Here is a 20,965-nt window from a genome sequence, read left to right on the forward strand (position 1 = left end):
TGATGTATGGAGTCTCACACTCAGCACCACTCACTACCGCCTTCAGCTGAATGGAGCAGATGGCAGAGGCTGCAATTGTCCCTCCTGCCTGTCTGTTGCGTGTGTGTTTCTGTGTGTGTGTCTATGAGGTGTTTGAGAGTTTGTTTTTAGACATGCAATGAATGGTCTCATTGCAAAATGCAGAATATCAGTTTCAGAACAGATTACCACCCGATGTTCATTTTTCAATATTTCCAAAAATACAAAAAAGATGGTTGCATTGAACTTCAATCCCAAGAGTGATTGTGTAGCAAAACGTGTCATTTTCAGTTTTTTATGTTCTCAGATGGTAGTTCTCTCCGATAGCTCATTTTAGAGCAAACTCTTCCAGCAACTAGACGTTTGTCTGGATTTTTTTCCGTGCTAGATTACATACATCTATACTTTTATTTGTTGTCTATACTTTTAATCACCGAAAGATGATTGGAGGTGTTTCGCTCTGTTTGGCTGATTTGTGGACAGTTTACATGCCGTGTCCCCATGTGGCTTTACTCATCTGTCATGGTGTAGGTGTTTCAGTTTGCCACACTGTTGAGAAATGAGCTTTAAAATTGTATGTCATGAAGAAATAAGTTAAATAGGTTAAAAGAGAGCAGATTTAAAAAAAAAAAAAAAAAAAAAAAAAAGACATTTGGAGGCCCATGTCTGTATGAAAGCCTGCGGTATGTTCTGCTGTCGACTGTTTTTACTCAGTGGAGTCTGTCTCTATGGGATCATTAACTGGCTTTCCTCATAGACACAGTGAAGAGAAAATCAGAAAACAAAGAGGTGGTGACATTCTGCACAAGAAATGAGGAAGCTACCGCGCTCCAGTGACATGCAGTGTGACATCCATCAACACATACATCACCTCATGCCCATCCCAGACTCAGTGCTTAAGTGCTGAACACATGCAGGCCATGTGCCGAACCAGTGGGCTATCCTCATTGGTCTTCCCCCAGCCTGTAGCCCCACCCTTTTTCTCCCTTCCCAACCAATTGCTGGCCTCATTCCCACCAGTCGCCATGGCGCTCCTGGCCCTCCCCTGGGAGCACCTGTGTCCGCAGGGCTCATTGGCCGAGTGAGTAGTATTTTGTCAGTGAATGCATTCACAGTTAATCTGCAAGCCTTATGCCTATGTCACATACAGGTGTGTGCTCATTATGTTAGAATTGCGCTTGATTGCCATGTGCTCAGCCGGTTTTTCGTAAATGTCTGTTTCCGTGTATGTGTGTGTAAATACAGGGACCTGTAGGGGCAAGGAGCTCCCTTGGGAAATCCCGCGCTATAAATAACTGTGTGTGAGCCATGATCTTCGCCTGATCACAGAAGGGAGGGAGTGAATGATGGATGGACAGTGGGGGGGAGAGAGAAGGAGGCTGAAGCCGACACTACATGTATTTTTTTTTTTTTTTTTTTTTTTTTTTTTTTACTTGTTTACGTTGGCTTTTGATCGGGGTCAAAAACATCTCACATCGTAAGATGAGGAAAATTTTTCAACTTAATAGGATATTCACATTTTTACCCAAAGTAAATGCAGTTTTCCCTTTCAACACAGTTCGTCGTATTTCCAAGCTTTACAGCTTTTGTGGCCCTTTTTGTTTCTCAGTTGGTTTCAACAGCCAAGGGCCCATTCAGAGCCCGCTGTATAATTTTACCTGGCGGCCAGTCTTAAACTGCCTTGTTATCCAAGTGTGCTCCAGTTTTTCTCCTCAGTTTTTCTGGAGTTTATAGTTAGTTTGCATAAAACAACAATATGGCTTTTAGTCACTAATGTTTTGAAGTTACAAGGTTTCCATGTAACAGTAGTTATGCATGTTTACAAAGGGATTTTGCAGTTGTATCGTTTGTTGATTCATGTTGTGCTTATTGCTTTAACTGTGTGGTGCCTCAGTGTTTTTACTGTGTTTTGTGACAATCAATCTATTTTGCCAATTGGCACCGCCATAGTAAAACATAAATTGTACAAATTATTTGTGTTTTAATTGTTTCTGCTTAATTTCAAAGGACATATGTTCAAGTGTATTGAGTATTTATCAAATGTATGATCAAGGTTTTGTTATGCAGTTTGCAACAGGTAAAATGATTTTCTGCTGAACATGACCCTTCTAGAGGTGTTTTTCAGCAGTACATTTTTTTTCTAGATATCTAGTCCGTGCATATGGTGCAAGGTTACCGTGTTGAGTGCCTTGCTCAGTGGCACCTTGGCAGTGCAAATGTCAGCCTGTTTTCAGCTTCGACTGCTAGGTCATGTTTAAATGTTTGCATTATCAGGTGCAGTGCTGCGTGTGGGGGGCAGCCAGCTTGTGTAACCACCTGTCCTCATGTTGGCTCAACACTGTAACCTCATGCCACTCTCACAGACTGCCATCCTTGTAAGCCAGGCTAATTGCTTCACAGGTATCTGCACCCTGCTGCCTTCTATATGTTGCCCAGCATGTACGCTGCCATTCATGAGGCTTTGTTTGCTGTAAACATGCCTTGTCTAATCATCAACTCTGGTTCTGCAGCCTCTGGAGAGGATTGTTTACATAGCATATGCAAAGAGCAGTCGCTGACTCATGTTTTTACCATGGTACAGCTACAACAGCATCGCAGTCCTCCTGAGCCAAGTTCATGTCAGCTGGTTGACTGTGAACTGTCAGTCACGCAGTCAAGTGAGACGCTTCACTCCTTTTGCTGGGGAGCTGTCAGACTTGGTCACAGCATGGTGAGATCATTTAAAATCATCGGTTTGTTGACTGCTATCTAATCAATACAAGTAAATGGAAGATTTATTTTTGAGAAAAAAAAGTAACCAGCCTTTTTTCCACACCTTGGCTGTTATGTTTGTCTTCCTTTTATGTGATTGGTTAAGTGGTACGGAACCCTCTAATTGGTCACCAAGTCTTCATCTGCCGTGCATGCTGACAGTGCAGAGGAGGATTCTCCAACAGACATGAATCTGACTCACAAGTCTGTTCAGCTGGTCAAGCAGAAGTGAACATTTGTCTTAGCAACTTCAATATTTTGCTCACCTTAGATTGTTGAGGTGTCAGCATTGTAGCCTATACCTCAACCACACAGACTCTTTTGCCCTAAATATTGCTGTGTCTAAACAGCCACTATGTGTAGATTTGTTTTGCTAACATCCAAATCTTTAGCCAACAAGGGCTCTCGGTATGTTAATGTGGTAGCCAGTGTGGTTAGCCTCTGAGTGGCTGGGTCTGAACAGTGATTACATCGCCGCCCTCACTCTCTGACGCTGGCTCTTTCTGAGCCTCTCAGCTTGAGGACGAGTGGTTGTAATTGGGTATTACTCTGCCAAGCCTCAGTTTTGCAGCCAGCCACTGATCATTGGGCTCCTTTCTCACCCATGTTAATGGAATAAAGCATACACACAGAGACATGGAGGCATAATGAGAAATCACAGCATTGTTATATTAGTGCTGAGAAGCTGTGCCGCACTTTTATTTTGGCATTTTTTTTTAGGGTTTCACATCACATTTACAAGGATGAGCTTCCGTAAAACTTGGTTCAAACTTACTAACAAACTCTACAACCTGTATGTCTCTTGTTTTGTTTATTAAAGGGCCATTAACTAAGAGTTCACTGCTGCACAGCACAATATTACAATAATATCTGTCTGGGGTTTAACTGGGTGTTTGATTAATACCACTGAATCAACAATTGCTTCACCAGGTGGTGAGATGTCTGGCTCTTAAGTATCGCTTTCCAGCCCACACTCGGGATTGGAATGAAATCTCCCCAGCCACTTGAAGTAGTAATCTCCCTATCTTTTCCTCCCAATGCATTCTCACCTGCTTAGCCAGTAAGTTCTCCTATACCAAAAAAGCTTATGACAAAGCAGTATTATTAGTGTGGTGTGGTGGATTGTGAAATATCTCTTCACCCGATATTTGAGTTGAATCTTTTCTTTAACTCTGCTCTGAAAGTGTGGCTTTATGTGGATTTTTGTGACTGACAGTAAAGATAAAAGCCTTTCAGTGTTGTTGCAGTTCATATTGGTTGTTGGTAGAGGTCAGTAGAGCTATTGGATTACCTCATGTCCCTTTAAGCTTGTCATGAGTTTACTAAAAGAATCATGCCTCTGATGGCTTACAATTAATGTACAACCATCTGTTGGGGGTGACTATTCTGCATTGCAGCGGAAGTTGTGTGACAGCAAGTCCTAAGGGCAAACTTTTGTAGTTTTTGGTTGGTGGGAGTTCCTTTTGTCAGGCTCCATGAGAACAAAGGGCCCTTTGTGGCCGGCCCGCCTCATGAGGCACTTGGGCTAACGTCACGGCCACGCCAACGCCTCCCACGCATCAATAGTGAGGGGTCGAAAGGGAGCAGGACTGACTCCAAGGGCCAGCCAGAGCCCTTGTTAGAGCAAATGGGACGGTGATCCTTTGCGTCAAAAGCCTGGGGTCCCATTTTCAGATGGCAGAGATCCCATGCTTGTTGCTGTGCCCTATGGGAAAATATACAGTAGAAAAGGCGTTAATTGAGGAGGAGCTCCATGCGTGTTTGGCTGCATGGCACAAGAATGGCCCAAGCCGGGGCAATTCTGAAAGGATCCAATGTGTAGAGCATTTGACCTCCACTGACCTGCTTGGCAGCCCAACAAAAGGTTTGTTTATTTGACCTTGATGTTTATTGTTTGTATGCTGTGTGTGAAAACACTGGACAGGCGTGTGTGTGTGTGAGCGTATGTGTGTACACACAGAATACTAGAGGCGGTGGGGTGAAAGTTTACCATGGGTCGTTGTGTAAGTGTTTGTTTTGATAATGCAGATGATGGGTAAAGGCCCTGGCATCTTCTAATGTTTTCTGTTGGCTTTGTTAATCTGGTGGTGAAAAACATACAAGCTTGTAGGTCAGAGGTCCAGGAATACTTTTAGCAAAAAGATGCCCATGTGCACACACACACACACACACACACACACACACACACACACACACACACACACACACACACAAATAACCTTGGTCCTCATCAGTACATACTTAAACTTAACCTTTGACTTGACAAAGATCTACTTTGGATCGAGGTATTGATGTTCCCATCTGATTGGGGTTTTGTACATTATGTTCCATTCTTGACTTTATCCTTTGGCTAAATTAACACTAAGATTAACCACTACCCTTAAATGGACCATTTCAACATGAATACCAACCAAAGACATATTCCTTCTAATGTCCAAAACTCAAATGAGTCCTCACAAGTATAGCAATATAAGTACATACATAAACACACATGCACACAAACACACTCCAGTGAAGCACCAGTCAGTCTAGCCGGGCCACACCCTTTATCTCCTCTCTGTCCCATAGGGTGGTGTCAAGTTACCTCCCACACTGAAACCCTGCCCAGTACCAGAGATCCCATTGGCTGTCTCCACAAACCACTATTACTCCATCACCTCTTCATTGGTGAGCGGGGATGCCAGGACATCTGTGATAGGTCAGAGATGCACACCTCTGGTTTCTGGGCTATTGATGACTGGCAGGAGGCTTGGCACGGTGCCAAGAGGAGATACTTATGAGAGGAAAACCCATTGATACAGCAGAGGTTCTGATCTTGATGTGACTTCAGACATGAAGCACAGATCCAGAGTTTATTTGAGCATGCTTGAATACCTAATAGTGAAGGAGTTCCACATTTGTGTGTCAGGTATAAAAGGTCAATTTATTTGACAAATAAATCAAACTTAGAATAAAAAGTGAAATAAATGCATCTTTTACCTGCAAAACATGAGTGCGGACCACCTTAAGTATAACATTTGTATACACTTGGTTAACACACACACCCAGGCATCTAGAGGAACGGTCAGTGCTCAGGATTCTCTCCTATCTTACTTTGTCTGGATATACATTCAAAACTGCACAACCAAAAACTTGACCTGTTCATGTAAAATGCATGCATGTCTTTTTTCCATTATAACCCACAATAACTTACTTACTTTAGCTTGCCTTAGTACAAATAAAAACAACCCTTAATCCACATGTAACCCTCGCCACATGTTAAGTTGTGTGGATAACTCAGTCATTCAGTATCTGAAAAACAGCCTGCAGACAGTTCAAACATACATAAAGGCAGTAATGGGGTGCAGTGTTTCAACAGGAGGTGCCATCATCCAATCCAATTACTGAATGGCTTTCAAGATTTCTGCTCCTCTTTTCCTTGTGATGTGTAGTAGAATTACAGCTCTGTTTGCATATAAGCAGCTGTGTTGTTTGGTTATTTTGGCAAAATAATCTGATTACACTAATGCTTTGGTTTTAGCGTGCCCACCATGGTTGTTGGGATGTTGTTTTATATTTTGTTCCTGTGCTTGCGCTTGGTGTTCATGTTTCAGCAGCACTACAGACATGCAAAACTTGATTATTCAGACCAAACAGCAGAAACACATGAGGAATCCACATCCGCCCATGGTCAGTCACACTGCAGACACAGCACAACCCTGCACTGTATATTTTGCGTCATACAATTACATTTTACACTGTGAGTCGTAGTATTTTCTGGGATTGAACCTGTGGTCTTTGTCTTATAGTATGGTCAGTTTAATTTTATATATGTGTGCGGGTGTGTACATGCAGTGTCCCTGTGGACTGTAACATTTGCATGATGTATTGGTTGTTGCTGAACTACTGTCTCTACCCTCTGATGTGTGATAGCGCGAGAATCTCCATCAGCATCAGAAACACAACCACTACAGCACCCTCACTTGCAGGCACCTTTACTGTGAGCACTGAATTCCTACTACACTGTCCAACTCTGACTTGTCTATTTAACTGCGCGCGCACACAGACACACACACAAACACACACACACACACACACACACACACACACTGGAAGTAAAGTAAGTGCTGTGCGTGTCAGCAAATCCCTACAGCTAAAGTCATGTTGCAGGGGGATTGTTTTTGCTCTGTTGCCATGTTGCATCATTCTACATGGTGTGTGTGTGAGAGAGAGACAGAGAGAGACAGAGAGAGAGAGAGACTGTGTGTGCATGCATGCAGTAAAGAGTTTTTTGTGAATGCATACGTTTTATATACTGTATGTGTATGAACACTCTCCAGTGCAGACTGCAATTTTAGTAAAAACCTGCTCCCTACAGTCTCACCGCACAAATGCATGCAAGTTTTGCATTTGATGTGTCTTAGATGTTTTTACACCAGTAAAATAGAGCTAAACCCTGGTTTGCTAATTTAACAAGCAGCCAGCATGTATTTAATTTGGGTCAGATAGTTCAAGGTTATTATCATTATTATTATTATTATTATTATTATTATTATTATGCAATTAAGGGAGTTGGAACATATTAAAAAGGTTGGATATTTTTTAATATAATTTTGTATACTCTACCCTAAACATTTGGCATATCATGTGTTTAGTATCTCTGAAATTGCCTTGTTCGATAATGTCCACCATAGACAGGGGCGCCGTATATGAGGGAAAAGTTAGGACAGTTCCAAGTGCGCTTGCCTGACAGGGGCCCCAAAAAATAGGTAAAAACTAATATAAAATTATTAAACCATCATTGAGTAAATTTAATTTATATATATAAATTAAATTTAGCGCAAATCTATCTATCTATCTATCTATCTATATTTTTTTTTTTTTTTTTTTTATGGGGCCCAAAATTCCTGGTGGCGCCCCTGACCATCGGTGACTGCAGGGGCTTGTTGTGTTGAGGATCTCCAAATCCGCATTGTAGTATTCCATTATTTTTCCCTGCCAACTTGAACTCAGCGACCCTCAGAGGCAGATCTGTTGTTGGGGTTAGAAGTATTCATCACTGTGCAGACACACACACACACACACGCATACACACACACGGTGAGGAACCCAGAGGACACACAGGCTCCATTTGGGCTTGGATCTACAGTATGTGATCACGGCCTAGGGAATTAGTTTCTCTGTGGGAAGTACACCCACTCCTCTGTCTGGGTAGCAGTCTTGTGTTATTTTTACTTGTTCTATTTTGTTTTTTAAGATTAGATATTTCACTATCTTTTGTATTTACTGAGACGGTCAAAGCTGAGAGAGAGAGAGAGAGAGAGAGAGAGAGAGAGAGAGAGCAGACACAAAGACAAAGTTCTGTGGCGTTCCATCCTTAATTAGAAGGGCTACATGTGGCTCCCGATTTCTGGATGTGTCTTTAGAAATGAATAATGCATTCACATCCACTCACATTCACACACGCAAACATGCCCAGTGACAATCACAGCCTCATTCATGTGTTACCCACACACTGAGCCAGCTCCTCATGAAACAGCCATCCACGCATGCACGGCTGTTCAGAGAAACAAACAAATCTTCCACACCCACTAACGGCATTTCAAAGGTCTTGTGTCAGAAACCACACTGTGCAGAATATTCCTGTGTAAAGCTCGAGTTTGTGTGTGTTTAGGGAGATGAGCTCTGCGTGTGTGTGTGTGTGTGTGTGTATGTGTGTGTGATGCTGAGCGTACTGAGCCGTAGGTGTACTCAAATTGAAGTGAAAAGGTTGCACTGATATGTTTGTAAGTCTCCTGTAACTGCCTCCTCTTTACGATCAATATTTTTAGTGTAACTTTTGTGTATCTTATGTACTTAAGTGTATCTTTTCACAACTTGAGAAACCGTTGAAAATTTTTGATTGTTGAACTTAGTAATACTGAATACAGAGTGGATTCAACAGTAGTGAACAAATGTGTGATGCAGGGCTTAGCAATAAAAAAAGTGTATATATATATATGTATATATATATATATATATATATATATATATATATATATATATATATATATATATTGGCAGATATGGTGATTTTTACATCTGAAAATACAATTTGTAGACTATGGCATCTCCGTAGCACCACAATACCTAATTTATAACGTTAGTTATAAAGTTAGTTTAAAGTTATGTTATACCTTGTTATATATTAAAAAAGGATATTGTTATTGAGCATATTGTCATTTTCAATAATGTTTACAGAAGTTGTTCAGCCCTAATGATATCACCGTTTTTCTCTTGAGCCTTAACAAAAAATGCTGTTGCTCTTAACTAAACTGTTCCTCTCTTCTCTTCTTTCCGTCCCTCTCCATCTCTCATCTCCTCCCCAGTGGACGTGAGCACAGCGGCGCTGCCCTCGCAGGTGCCCCCTACCACCACAGCTATCCTCCCCATGGACCTGCGCATAGTGGACCACCCCCACCACCACCACCCCCACCAGCAGCCCCAGCACCACCACCACCAGCAGCAGACCCCCTTTGGTCTGGTTCCCCCGGCCCACCCGTCACCTCCTGCCTCCACTGCCTCGCCCACATCCTCTGACCCAGGCCATGGCACTGGGCAGATCCCAGGTGAGCAGCTGTGTGTGCTCAGTTCACTGTTTCACTTGACTCCGCTGGGTTTATGCTCCAGCGTTGTCGCAGTATTGGACATAAAGCTGTTACAGTGATTTTATGACCCAATTCCCAATTTCCGTCTGTGCCCCTACCCTACTTTGAGTCGTAAACCATTGATTTGCATTGCTCAACACTTTGAAAGATAGTGAAACTCTTACAAACTCTTGCAGGCCACCAGGAGCAGCAGCTGCAGCAGGAGCTGTTGGCTCTTAAACACAAGCAGGAGCTTCAGAGGCGGCTACTGATCGCCGAGTTCCAGAGGCAGCATGAACAGTTATCTCGTCAACATGAAGCCCAACTCCAGGAGCACATCAAGGTGGGGTCGGGGTGGGGGTGAGGGTAGAATTAGGAAGTTTGATGTTGTTTTTTTCCACTTTTGTCTTCCTCTTCTGTATACAGTATTTGTTTGGGCTATGCTTGAAGGGGGTCATTTCTTGGGTACAGTTAGTAGTTTGGACTGTGCTCAGTGGAAATGCACCTTGGGAAGGACAGGAGAGAGCATATCATGTACATGTTTATACTTCAATGATGTGCGTGTGGTTGTGTAATTGGATCTGGTAGCAGTATTATGCTGCTTCATCATCTCCATGGGAACACTGTATACATGTGTGTGTGTGTGTGTGTGTGTGTGTGTGTGAGTGAAATATGCGTGCAACTCACTCTGCTAAACAGCCTCAAAGGTGTTGCCACAACCACAAAGTCGGCCAATAAGCAGGATGCAGTTTAGGCTAAAAATAACTCTGGTGTGTATTCTCCAATCAGAGTGTCTCCTTGGTCTCCAGGCAAGTATGACAGTAATGATTGGATCAATAGTTTGTGATGTCACATGCCATATTATGTAAAATGGCCAACTTTACAGTAAGCCATATCAAATCTCCATTCTGTAAACTCACTATGTCATGATGTACCTCTGCTTCTGCTGTTGTTTCTATGTTTTGTTTTTTTTTTTTTTTAGATTTATTTGCCTTGTATTTATTTGTTTGTTTGTTTGTTTGTTGTATGTAAAAACATACAATCCAAACTAATTGGGTTTCATGTTTTTACAGCACCTGACAATAAGGGACTCTAGATACAAAAAAAAAAAAAAAATAAAAAATAAAAATCTCGGACAAAGATTTTTTCCAAGCAAAAGTCTTCAAAGATGTGGCTGAATGTAACTACATGTTTGATGGTGAAATCCATGCTGGATTGAAAATGTGAAAGATAGTCAGTGTAAAGGTTTTAATGCTTTTACATGGACATCACTATTCAGTTTAAAAATGAACTAAAACAAATGTGGAGACACAGGAATTTTAATCAGGAAACTGTCCCTGGCAACGTTAACAAGAAAAGGGAGTGAGAGATAAAACCATACTCTCTTGCCATAATCTCTTGCCACTCCTTAAATTCCACCCCATCTTTTATCTTTCTGTCAAATGCATCTTTGCCTGTCCTTTGTTTCTCTTCCTCCTCTTCACCCCTGTCACCCACTCCCTGACGTCTTCCTTTACCTATCCTTCACTCTCTCCTGCAGCACCAACAGGATTTGCTGGCGCTGAAGCACCAACAGGAGCTGCTGGAGCACCAGAGGAAGATGGAGCAACACCGCCATGAGCAGGAGCTGGAGAAGCAACAGCGAGAACACAAGCTCCTGCAGCTCAAGAATAAGGAGAGGGGACAGGAGAGTAAGTGACTAGCTCTATAACATCAGTGGTGCTTGAAAAAGCAATGACCAATCTTTCATCAGTAGAGGGACGTGCTATGTAGCAAAATCTGTTAGCTGGTGTAACAAACAAAAGAAAGAAATTCTGCACCACAAGCCAAAATCACATTCTGTCAGTAATTGAAGTTATTCAGATTCACCTTTTTGCCCATTCAGAATACACTGGCAATAGTCTAGCATCGGTGAGGCATATACATTCAACATTGTTTTTTTTTGTTTTGTTTTTTTCTGCATTGTGGCTGCAAGTGTGAGCAGATGCAGAGCTGAATGACCAAAAGGGGAAAAGTCCAGTGTACCAGGAACAAGTTATGCTGAATGGATCAATTATGTGTTAATGGACATGCATTCTTGTGGCTGAATAATGTCATGCATCAGCTCTGAAAGCAAGCAGGGCCCGAACGGGGTCTTGTTTGACCCAGGGTGTGCGTGCCCTCCATCTACTGAAGGCTGCCCAACCTCTGCTGTAATGTTGCTATGACACTGTGCCATAATATCACAGCAGGTGTTAGAGAGGCTGGGCCCTTTCAGAGCCACTGTCGCAGCAGCTGTCCTCCTGGCCCTGCAGTCAGGACAGTCTGACCTCACACATTTACCACAGGGAATGGTAGAAAAAGCCAGGCTATGGAGAGCTCCCAGAGTCAGGCTGTAAAAGGGGCCCAATTTGCCGTTGCTTTTAGTTTGTTTTGGTCCTAGGTAGCACTTCGCATTAGGAGCAACATGAAAGCAGTACAATAAATGGCAGCACATTAGCCTCACTTTTAGCATGTTCAGGTTCATTCATGTATGTAGGCACAAGCATGACTCCAAGACCTTTAGAAATAATGAGTGAACCTAGATCTGACTAATGAACAGTCTTGGGTAAGTTACTCAAAAATGTAATCAAGTAAAGTTACTCATTGCTTTCTATAAATTGTAATCACATTAGTTTACTAATCACGCTCTAAAAAGCAATTAGATTACTAATTACTTTATTTTTGCATCCCCACCCCCCCACAAAACAATGAAACAAATACAAAAAAGCAAAAAAAAAAAAAGCACAAGACACACAATCCCAGTTGTAGCAGGACTAGCCTACCTACCACTACCAACTTTAAACCTTCCATGATGGCAAGGAAAAACTACCAAGAAAACCTTATTCGGAAAAAAAAAAAATAGAAGAAACCTTTAGCACACAGAGTAAAAGCGGGATCCCCCACCAGGATGCCAGAGTGTGCAGTAGGAGTGGGTGCTGGAACAATCTGTTAAATACATAGTAACATGAGCAATGACAGTGACATAACAAACAGATGAGGTAAGAAAACATGATGTGGTGATGAAATGAGGCCACCCACGACTGGTGCATTATCACATAAACACGCACAGTGCTCATGTTCATAAGCAGGTAGGGACAACACCATCAGCAACTGGAAACCAGCCGGCATTAATGACTGTAGAGACTAGGACAGCACCCACAACCAAACACCAGGTAGAAACCCTGCTCCAGTGCCTGAGCTTTTATTCTTGTTTCCTTTTAATGCTTAAAATAGAAAATATGGGAAAACATATAATGCACAATGCAAGTAATTTATTTGAAGTCCATAGAGCGTTTATTGCTCTGAAGTGTGTGCATTTGCATCTAGCACTATTGATGGTAAGTAAATTACATGTTTTGTGCATTATACAGTTTCCCATCTTTTCTATTTTATGTTCTCTGAGCCATTAAGAACTGATTTTTCTGCTGCCTTTTGGATAAGCTATCATAGATTTTTGTGTTGCTGTGAAAAGCATGGCTAAGCAGGAAGGCAAGGAAGGGGTTGGGAATCCGACAAGTGTTCTGGCATAAATCCCTCTCAGGATGGTTATGTTGGAGCAACACTTGCTAGATTTTTCTGACAGTATGGCACCCATTATAGGTCTTTCCCTTGACCATCCTCGGCGAGGTGAGCCCACCGCTTGACTACTTTGGAAAGCGCATGAGCTTGTAAACAGAGAAAGCTTTGTTAAGTGCTGCAGTAAATTGCCTGGAAGGCAGTCTCATAAAAGCCAATTTGCTTCAGTGGCAAGGCGGACATATTGGGATGTCAGCACTTCCAGCAGCACAGTGATTTAGAGTGCCTATATTAGCAGTTGTCACATTCACATATTTGCCACTTTCTCTCCCTGGCTTGACATGTCACCTGCTATCTTCTTATTTCCTCTTTCTCTCTGCCTGCCTGTCATGTTCTAAGAAAAACACACTTCCATTCTTTTTCCTCCTTCATTCTCAAAACACCTATTATTTTTTATCACCCCCCTCTCTCTGTTCTCTCGGTGTCTCCTTCTCATTTTGTCTCTCTCGCTGCACCCCTCCCTCCCTGGGCTATGTTTGTGGCTGTGAAATGAGAGTGGTAATTGAGGAGAGACCAAGAGCTGTGAGTGAACCTCATGAAGTGTGTCTTCAAGGAAAAAAAAACAACACAAAAAAAGAAAAAATCTTTGCCACTAAGCAAAGCACATGGAAGTGCTGCCTTCTCTGTGGAATTCCAGTGAAACACCGTCTGCTGCTCTGAAGTAAGACTGCACACTCTATTATTGTATGTAGTCACAGACCCATAATCTTGTGGCGATTGACCATTGCTATAATCCTCATCTCAGGGTGATGGACTGAGCTGGAGGTAGTCAACCCTATGTTCTGACTGCTCTGAAGAAAATGTGTGTGCAGTTATGTGAAATTAAAATGGGGGGAAAAAAATCACTTAACTTTCTCTCTCTTTCTCTTTTTGTGTGCTAGGTGCAGTAGCGAGTACGGAGGTAAAGATGCGGCTTCAGGAGTTTGTCCTGAACAAGAAGAAAGCCCTGGCTCAGCGAAACCTAAACCACTGCCTGCCCAGCGACCCACGCTACTGGTACGGGTGAGTGTCACAGCACTGCTCTCCAGACCCAAGCCTGGCCTGCAGTGGGACTTGTATAAATGTATAGTGTCAAGCACAAAATTAAAATTTATTTCATTATAGAGCTCGAATCGATTGTGGAGTGTATGTGTACTTGCGTGGGCCTGTGCGTGTATGAGTGAATAATCCCAACATCATTTGAGATGCACCCATCAGTGAACCAAATTCAGCTTTTTTTGTTTAACTCTAATAGTGATTATACTATATTGTAGGCTGATCCTGAATTATTATTTTCCAGGCAGCAACGTCCTACACACTGTGATGCTTGGGGCAAAAACTTACACTCATTTCTTTTCCTGGCTTTTCTCTAGTACACATGAAGGACCCTTGTAGTCCTTGATATTCAAAAGCCCTCATTTAACCAGAATCCAATTTTGCACTTATTGTTCAGCTACTCTGGGTAGATGTGTCAACTAAGTCCCTGAAATTATAAATATAAATACTTTGTTTCTTTAAGTGAGCATCTGTCTCAGATTTGAAAACCTATGTTACATTTAGTTTTGAAAGTGCAGCAGCACATTGCAAGTTCATTTACTCATTTAAATATTCATTTACATGTTCATTGTTTCAATCAAAACTGAGTCATCCACATATTCGGTTTTACAAATTGTTACATTATGCTTGTGTCATTTTCCCCTTTTTTCTTTTCTTTTCCTTTTTTCAAAAAATGTTGAGGGTTAAAATATTTAAAAGAAAACGTAGAAAGCATACAGCAGTGAATTATATTCAAAGCTCAGCCAGTCAAAATCTCTTTCTTTCTGATCTAAGCCATGCCAGTAGGAATAATAATTTGAGTCACTGTCATTTTAAATGTTGAAGCGCTTCCCCTCAATTAATGAAACATGCTGGCTAAAGATCGCCACAGCGGGAAAATACATAACATAACACATAACATAAAGGTTTTTGCTCACCATCTTGTCTTTGTAAACACGATGAACCCTGTGGTGTTTTGGATCCCTCGCGTGTCCCTCTGTCGCTGTTAATCTGCAGTCAGTGATGTGTTGTGTTTGTGGTGACGCCCTGCATGTGTGAGAAACTAACGGCATCGACATTCCCCCAGCCTCTCAGTGAGTTTTAAGTCTTTACCAGTTGCCTTTGAGTTAAACTACAGAGAGAATGCTGAAGGAATGAGGCTTGTCTCTGTCTTTGTTTGTTGCCAGTGATTGACAATTGGCTCCCTTTGAGGTGTGTACATGTGTGCATGCGTTTGAAGCGAGCAGACAGAAAGAGAATGGCACCTCTCCTGTGCTTTAAATATTTGAAGAGGTTTTAGGCAGGCAAACTTTCCTGCCAAGGCAAGAGACGATAAGACAACACAAAGACTGTGCCAGCGGTGAGGAAAATGGGATGGACAGCTCTCACCGCTCTCTCACTGTCAGCGCTCTCTTTCAATATTGTTCTTGTTCTCCTGTTTCTTTGGAGTCTCCTGTTTGTTTTTCCTCTGTGCTTTCTCCTTGCTTTATACTCAATTCTTCCATTCCTGTATTTGCCCCTCCGTTTTAACCGCATCCCTCCTTTCATCCTGTCTCCCTCTCCTCTCTGTCTCTTTCTCTTTTTCTATCTTGGTCAGTTTTCTTTTCCCTCTTCACTAGTCCTCCACCTCTTTGCTGTCTGGATGTGATAAGAGGAAAAGCAGAGGGCGCTCAGTTGAAGGAATCTTAACAGCTTTTCTTTGGGTCTCACTCTCGGTCCCCCCCCCCCTTTCTTTCTGTCTCTAAATCTTCCTCTGTCTCTTTCTCCTTCCCACCTACCTTGTCGTCCACGCTCTGCTGCGTCTTTTCATGTGGTGATCTGGGGGAGGGAGATAGAAGCTTACCCTGTCACTACCTCTTTGTGTGTGTGCGTGCATGCGTGCATGGAAAGGCAGGTCAGTAGGTGTACAACGAGCTCCATAAATATTTGGACAGCAACACATTGTTTGACGGTTTTGGCTCCACGCTTTTATGTCTTTGGATCTGAAATTCAACAGTGATTACAAGGTGAAAGCATTTCCTGTCTAATGTATCATATGGCAAAATAATTATTCGCCATGTAATAGACATTTTCATTTCACCTCAGACTACCATGACTGTATACTTATCTTATGGGTGGTCCCCAGTGGAAATCAAATCCTTAGTCTTGGCAGAGTTAGAGCCCCCAATGGCAACAAACTACCGTGTGGCATTGTAGTCATACTGAATGTTGCAATGATCTTTGTGATGTGTGTCATTGCAGGAAGACCCAGCACAGCTCTCTGGACCAGAGCTCCCCTCCCCAAACAGCTTTGTCAGCCTACAACCACCCCATCCTGGGCATGTATGACTCAAAAGATGACTTCCCTCTCCGCAAGACAGGTATGGTAGGGAGTAAGGGCGCCACGTACTCTCTGACTCCTCTATTCCTCCTCCACCACTGGCAAACTGACTAATATTTTATGCTCATCACCTGTCTAAAAAATAACCATGAGCTCCCTTTTTTTTCTGAATCAGCATTAGATAAATTGTGTTTCAAAGTCAGATTCACAAATCAGCAGGGAGTCACAGGAGGATTAAAAGGCCCCCCCTTAAAATATTCCGGGGAAAAAAAAATTGATATCAAAGGTTATTTGATGTTGCTGGAGTCTCCCTGAGTCCTTGTAATGTAAATTAGGCTGGATAAAGCACTCTAGGCTAGAACATTAGAAACCCTAAAATCAGGGAACAGTGTTAAATCCACTTGAATAATCTGCTTTAAATAACAAGAAAATGTTGCTGTAATCTTAGCCTCCTAGGGGACGGTTGAAAATCACTGAGTAGAAAAGGACAGGTAACCAGAGTGAGTCATTATCTGCACAGAAGAAGGTGCCCCAAGTCAGTTATTTGCAACAGCACTAGAGCTACCAAATTGAATTTCAGGTCACTCAAGTTCATGTTTTTTGAAAGTGGATGCATTTAAGTGCTTATTAAAGATTGGCCATTTAGATTTTTTTAGACCCTTACAAACACACAGAAACACGTGAAAGTACAAGCATGCACTCAAACACAGACCTCATGGATCATGCAGTGGGGAGATAGGGGGTCTCACCGCTCTGAGTAGTATTCTAGGAAGCATGTAGAAACCACAGCGCCTGTCTTTTTGAAGCACCAGAGTGTTCTTTCTCCGTCCTGCGCTCTGTGTCTGTGTCAAGTCTGGCCAGGCTGTGATTATTCACTTAGCGTCAGCGGCGGCTTTGGCAGTGTCACTCCCAGCTCTCACAGCTGGAGATCAAACTCGGTGTACTCTGCAGCCCTGCCACCTGCTGTGAGCTGGAGGCAGGAATGATTTATCCTGGCGCACAACTTAAGACAACATAAAACAGGAGTGGGCGCACAACTGGACTCTTTGGAATGCCTAAATCAGAATCCGAAATTAGTTTGGGTGTTAATGGGGACATAGAAATCTTCACAACTTCCAGTGAGTTTGACAGAATCAGGAAAATTATTGCTGACAGATTTTGTTTTTTGAGATTTGGTTGCTTGGTGCTTGCTTTGTGTAAATTATGAAGAGCTGGAAAAAAGGGTATGCTCAACACATGCACACATACACAAACATGAGTGCACACACACACACACACACACACTGAGTGAATGGTAAGGGAGCGCTCTGTCAGCAGTGGGAGGACACAGATCAGATTAGACAGATTGGGAGATAAATGGTCTGCAGGAGGAAGTGTGTGTCAGCGGTCACCACAGCTGTGGGCTTCTCTCATGGCTGGTGCCGTCACCACTGACGTTCTTGCCCATGATGACCCATTTTGGGAATTTACGTATGTAAATTCTAAATGTATGTTAATAATCCTTTTCTGTCCGGTGGGGCCTGGCAATATTTCAACAAGTGGTTCCTTGTCTGAGTCTGAGAGCCTTTGCGATAATGGCTGCTAACACACAGAGGGCCACTTTGAATGCTGCAGCAGGAAGTCTGTTAGGCCTGCATGACAGACACACACTGTCTCACTCCTTTCACACACATACATATAAACTTTCTCTCTTTCAATCTCTCTATCACACACACACACACACACACACACACACACACACACACACACACACACACACACACAGATATGTAGTCCTTGGTTTGTCACAGCCAATGTGGTCCTAAAGGGAAAGTTGTCATTCCCATCTACAGTTAACCAACAATTACAGAGAGAACCTCTCCCACAGTCCCGTCATGACTCATTTACAAAACAGTTGCTCTTCATTTTAGCGCAGTTACAGCACAAGGTTTTCTCCAGCTCTTAACATTTAATACCTGCACGATTCTCACAGTCTTGTTTCTGTCACTTGCAGGTGTTTTCCTTGGTTATTTTAACCCATTGCTGGGTGTTGAATTTTACATTTTGTCCAATTAACCTACAGTCATATCCAGAGCAGCTTATTTACAGCATTGAGCAGGGAGGGGTTTAGTGTCTAGCTTGAGAACGGACACTTTGGCTCTTACTTGGTGGATCTCCCTCCGCTCTGCTGCCTAACCTCCCACCCACAGACCCATTTCCTCTGCTGCCACTGGAGTTGACTTCCTTCTTACTCTCATCCTGCACACTCACTCCTGTCTTCCCCTCCATTGAAATCTGTCTCTATTGTTGTCTTTTTTTCCTAACTTTTTGTGTAATCTTTGACTGCTACTGAGATACTATATTTTTAAGTTGTATTTTAAAGGGACGGTAAACCCAGTTCATATGTAAAAATGCTGAAGAGCTCACTTGCAAAACACTTATACTTTGGAGGCTTGTAGTTTTAGAGCTGATTCGAGAAAGTTCACGATTGATGCCATAGCTAGCTAAAGAGCTGGTAAAATAATCCTCAGTGGATTTCTTTCCAAGAAAAGAACAAAATTGGCGTGCTGTGCTGATGAGCTAACCGTTACTGTTACTATTGTTTGCTGAGAGTAATGGAGGTGCAGGTTCAACTGAAGGGTCAATATAAAAAACAAATCCCATCCAGGCCAATCGTTTGACTCAAGAAATCAATCAATTGGATGCTCCTTACATAGAAAGGATTTCAGCCTCTTGTTGTTTAATGATGTTATCTACAAATAGTGATGATAAATAACACAACTTGAAAAAAGACATATTTTGGTTTACCATCCCTTTAAATGTTGTCCACTAATCTAAACCAAACCCTACTACCATTGTTAATGAGTATATAATCGGTATTTTCGGTCCAGTATTTAGTACGTTATGCTGCCGATAAAGGACTTTGGCTCAATTCTGCTGTTGTACTCATAGTATGTTGCTCTGGGTAAGAGTGTCTGATAAACGGCTAAAATGTAAATGTAAAAAATCAAGACTTGCCTTTCCACCCACCCTGCCCGCTCATGCAGTGGGTGTCAGTGTGATGAGTGGTGGAGGCTGATGATTTCAACGGCCTCTTGTCACCTCCACGAAAAGGGCTCATCAGCTTTAACTGTCAGCCGGGAAAATGTCAGCCGGCTCTTCGGTGTCCCACGCTTCCTCATATCCACTTCATGTCTTCAGTGGGGAGATGTAAAGGTTGAATGTTTTGATTCCAAGGCACCTATCGTCTTGGAAACTTTAAGTAACTATTAATTGACGCCTCTGAATCAAAGAGCCGGTTCTAAGTTACCGTGACTGTAAAGAGATTTACAAGTAAATTTATCTGGTTTATCCTTTTGATCAAAGCATATCTTTGCCATGACTGTTAGGACTATCAAGGCTTTGCTCCACATCATCCCCTCCACCCTGCCTTTCCTGTTTCTTTCTACTTGAAATACTGTCAAATAAAGCAGAAATGCCAGCAATGTAATTATTTTAAAAAAAAAAAAAAAAAAAGAGAGGAAGAGGAAGAAGAAAAATGCTAAAGCAAAAGTAAATATTTTAATGGTTTTATAGTAATTAGACAGTCTCAAAAAATTGCAAAGGTGATCCAGGCAAGGAAATTTCCAAGGAGAAAAAAAAAAAAAAACACCACAGTAATTTTTATGCATTGCCACTCAGTAGGAATCACATCAGGTCAGCATTAGCATTTTCTAATTTTTCATCATAACAGATTATCAGTCAGTGTCCATATAAAATTTTCCACTCACTATCAATTTAGACTATACTTACGCATCTGTGTGAGGGTCAAGATGGCATCTATCTATCTATCTATCTATCTATCTATCTATCTATCTATCTATCTATCTATCTATCTATATATACACACACACACACACACACACACACACACACACACACACACACACACATAGGAGTAAAACATGGCATTTCTGGGAAGCCAAAGCTTCATTGATGAGTTTCGGCAAACTGCTGTATTGATTCCCATAAATTACCTCCCTCCCTCTCTCTCCTTGGAGGACCAGCACGGCTTCCCCCAGCATGACTCTGACAGCTCGGGACTCCCATCTGTCAAAGCAGATGAGCGGCTGATCAATATGTTTTGTATCAGAGAACCAGTTTCCTACTCCACTCCCTTTTGAAATATTAAGCACCACTTTTACAGGTCGGGCAGAGATGGCGACTGACTAACTTGCAGGGCTTTCTACCGTTAGTTGCTAGCAGATGATGTGAGCATGGATAAGAAAAATCAAGAAGTGTGTATGGTAAGAAGTGTGCAGTAATGTCGGCAATCTCATGTATACACAGGGAATGCATGCTAAGAGAAACACTTGTCAGTTATAGCAGACATCCTTGGTGAAGAAATAATGACTTCTACTTCTTCATCCTCTTCTTCTGCACCTAGTAATATCAAATTAACAAATACAGGTAGGTTATCATTGTCAAGTTATACGTCAGAACAATGACAGTCTGAAAGCAAACAGAGAATGGGGGCATTGGACGGGGTTGTGGAAGATGCACAAAAATGAAGGAGAGAGGAAATTGCAGGGGCAGCAGAGAAGTTGGGGGTGGGGGGTCACACACAGAGAGAGAGAGAGAGAGAGAGAGAGAGATGGGTGGATGGAGGGGAGGGAGTGAGAGAGGGCTACATTTAAATGCT

The 20,965-nt window shown here is 42.2% G+C and overlaps 1 protein-coding gene across 3 annotated transcripts in view; it reads left to right on the top strand.

Moving 5' to 3' along the window:
• hdac4 (histone deacetylase 4) overlaps positions 1–20,965 on the top strand; it is a 151,841-nt gene that overhangs the window by 73,866 nt on the left and 57,010 nt on the right. For 2 of the 3 annotated variants that reach the window (XM_030080429.1, XM_030080431.1), the window contains 5 exons: positions 9,117–9,356; positions 9,572–9,717; positions 10,915–11,065; positions 13,853–13,973; positions 16,227–16,345. In XM_030080429.1, the coding sequence (XP_029936289.1) occupies positions 9,117–9,356; positions 9,572–9,717; positions 10,915–11,065; positions 13,853–13,973; positions 16,227–16,345 (777 nt within the window). The remainder of the gene's footprint in view (positions 1–9,116; positions 9,357–9,571; positions 9,718–10,914; positions 11,066–13,852; positions 13,974–16,226; positions 16,346–20,965) is intronic. The other variant, XM_030080430.1, reaches the window with a different exon arrangement.

The sequence above is a fragment of the Myripristis murdjan genome, chromosome 21 (genome assembly GCF_902150065.1).
Source record: "Myripristis murdjan chromosome 21, fMyrMur1.1, whole genome shotgun sequence".
Taxonomy (NCBI): domain Eukaryota; kingdom Metazoa; phylum Chordata; class Actinopteri; order Holocentriformes; family Holocentridae; genus Myripristis; species Myripristis murdjan.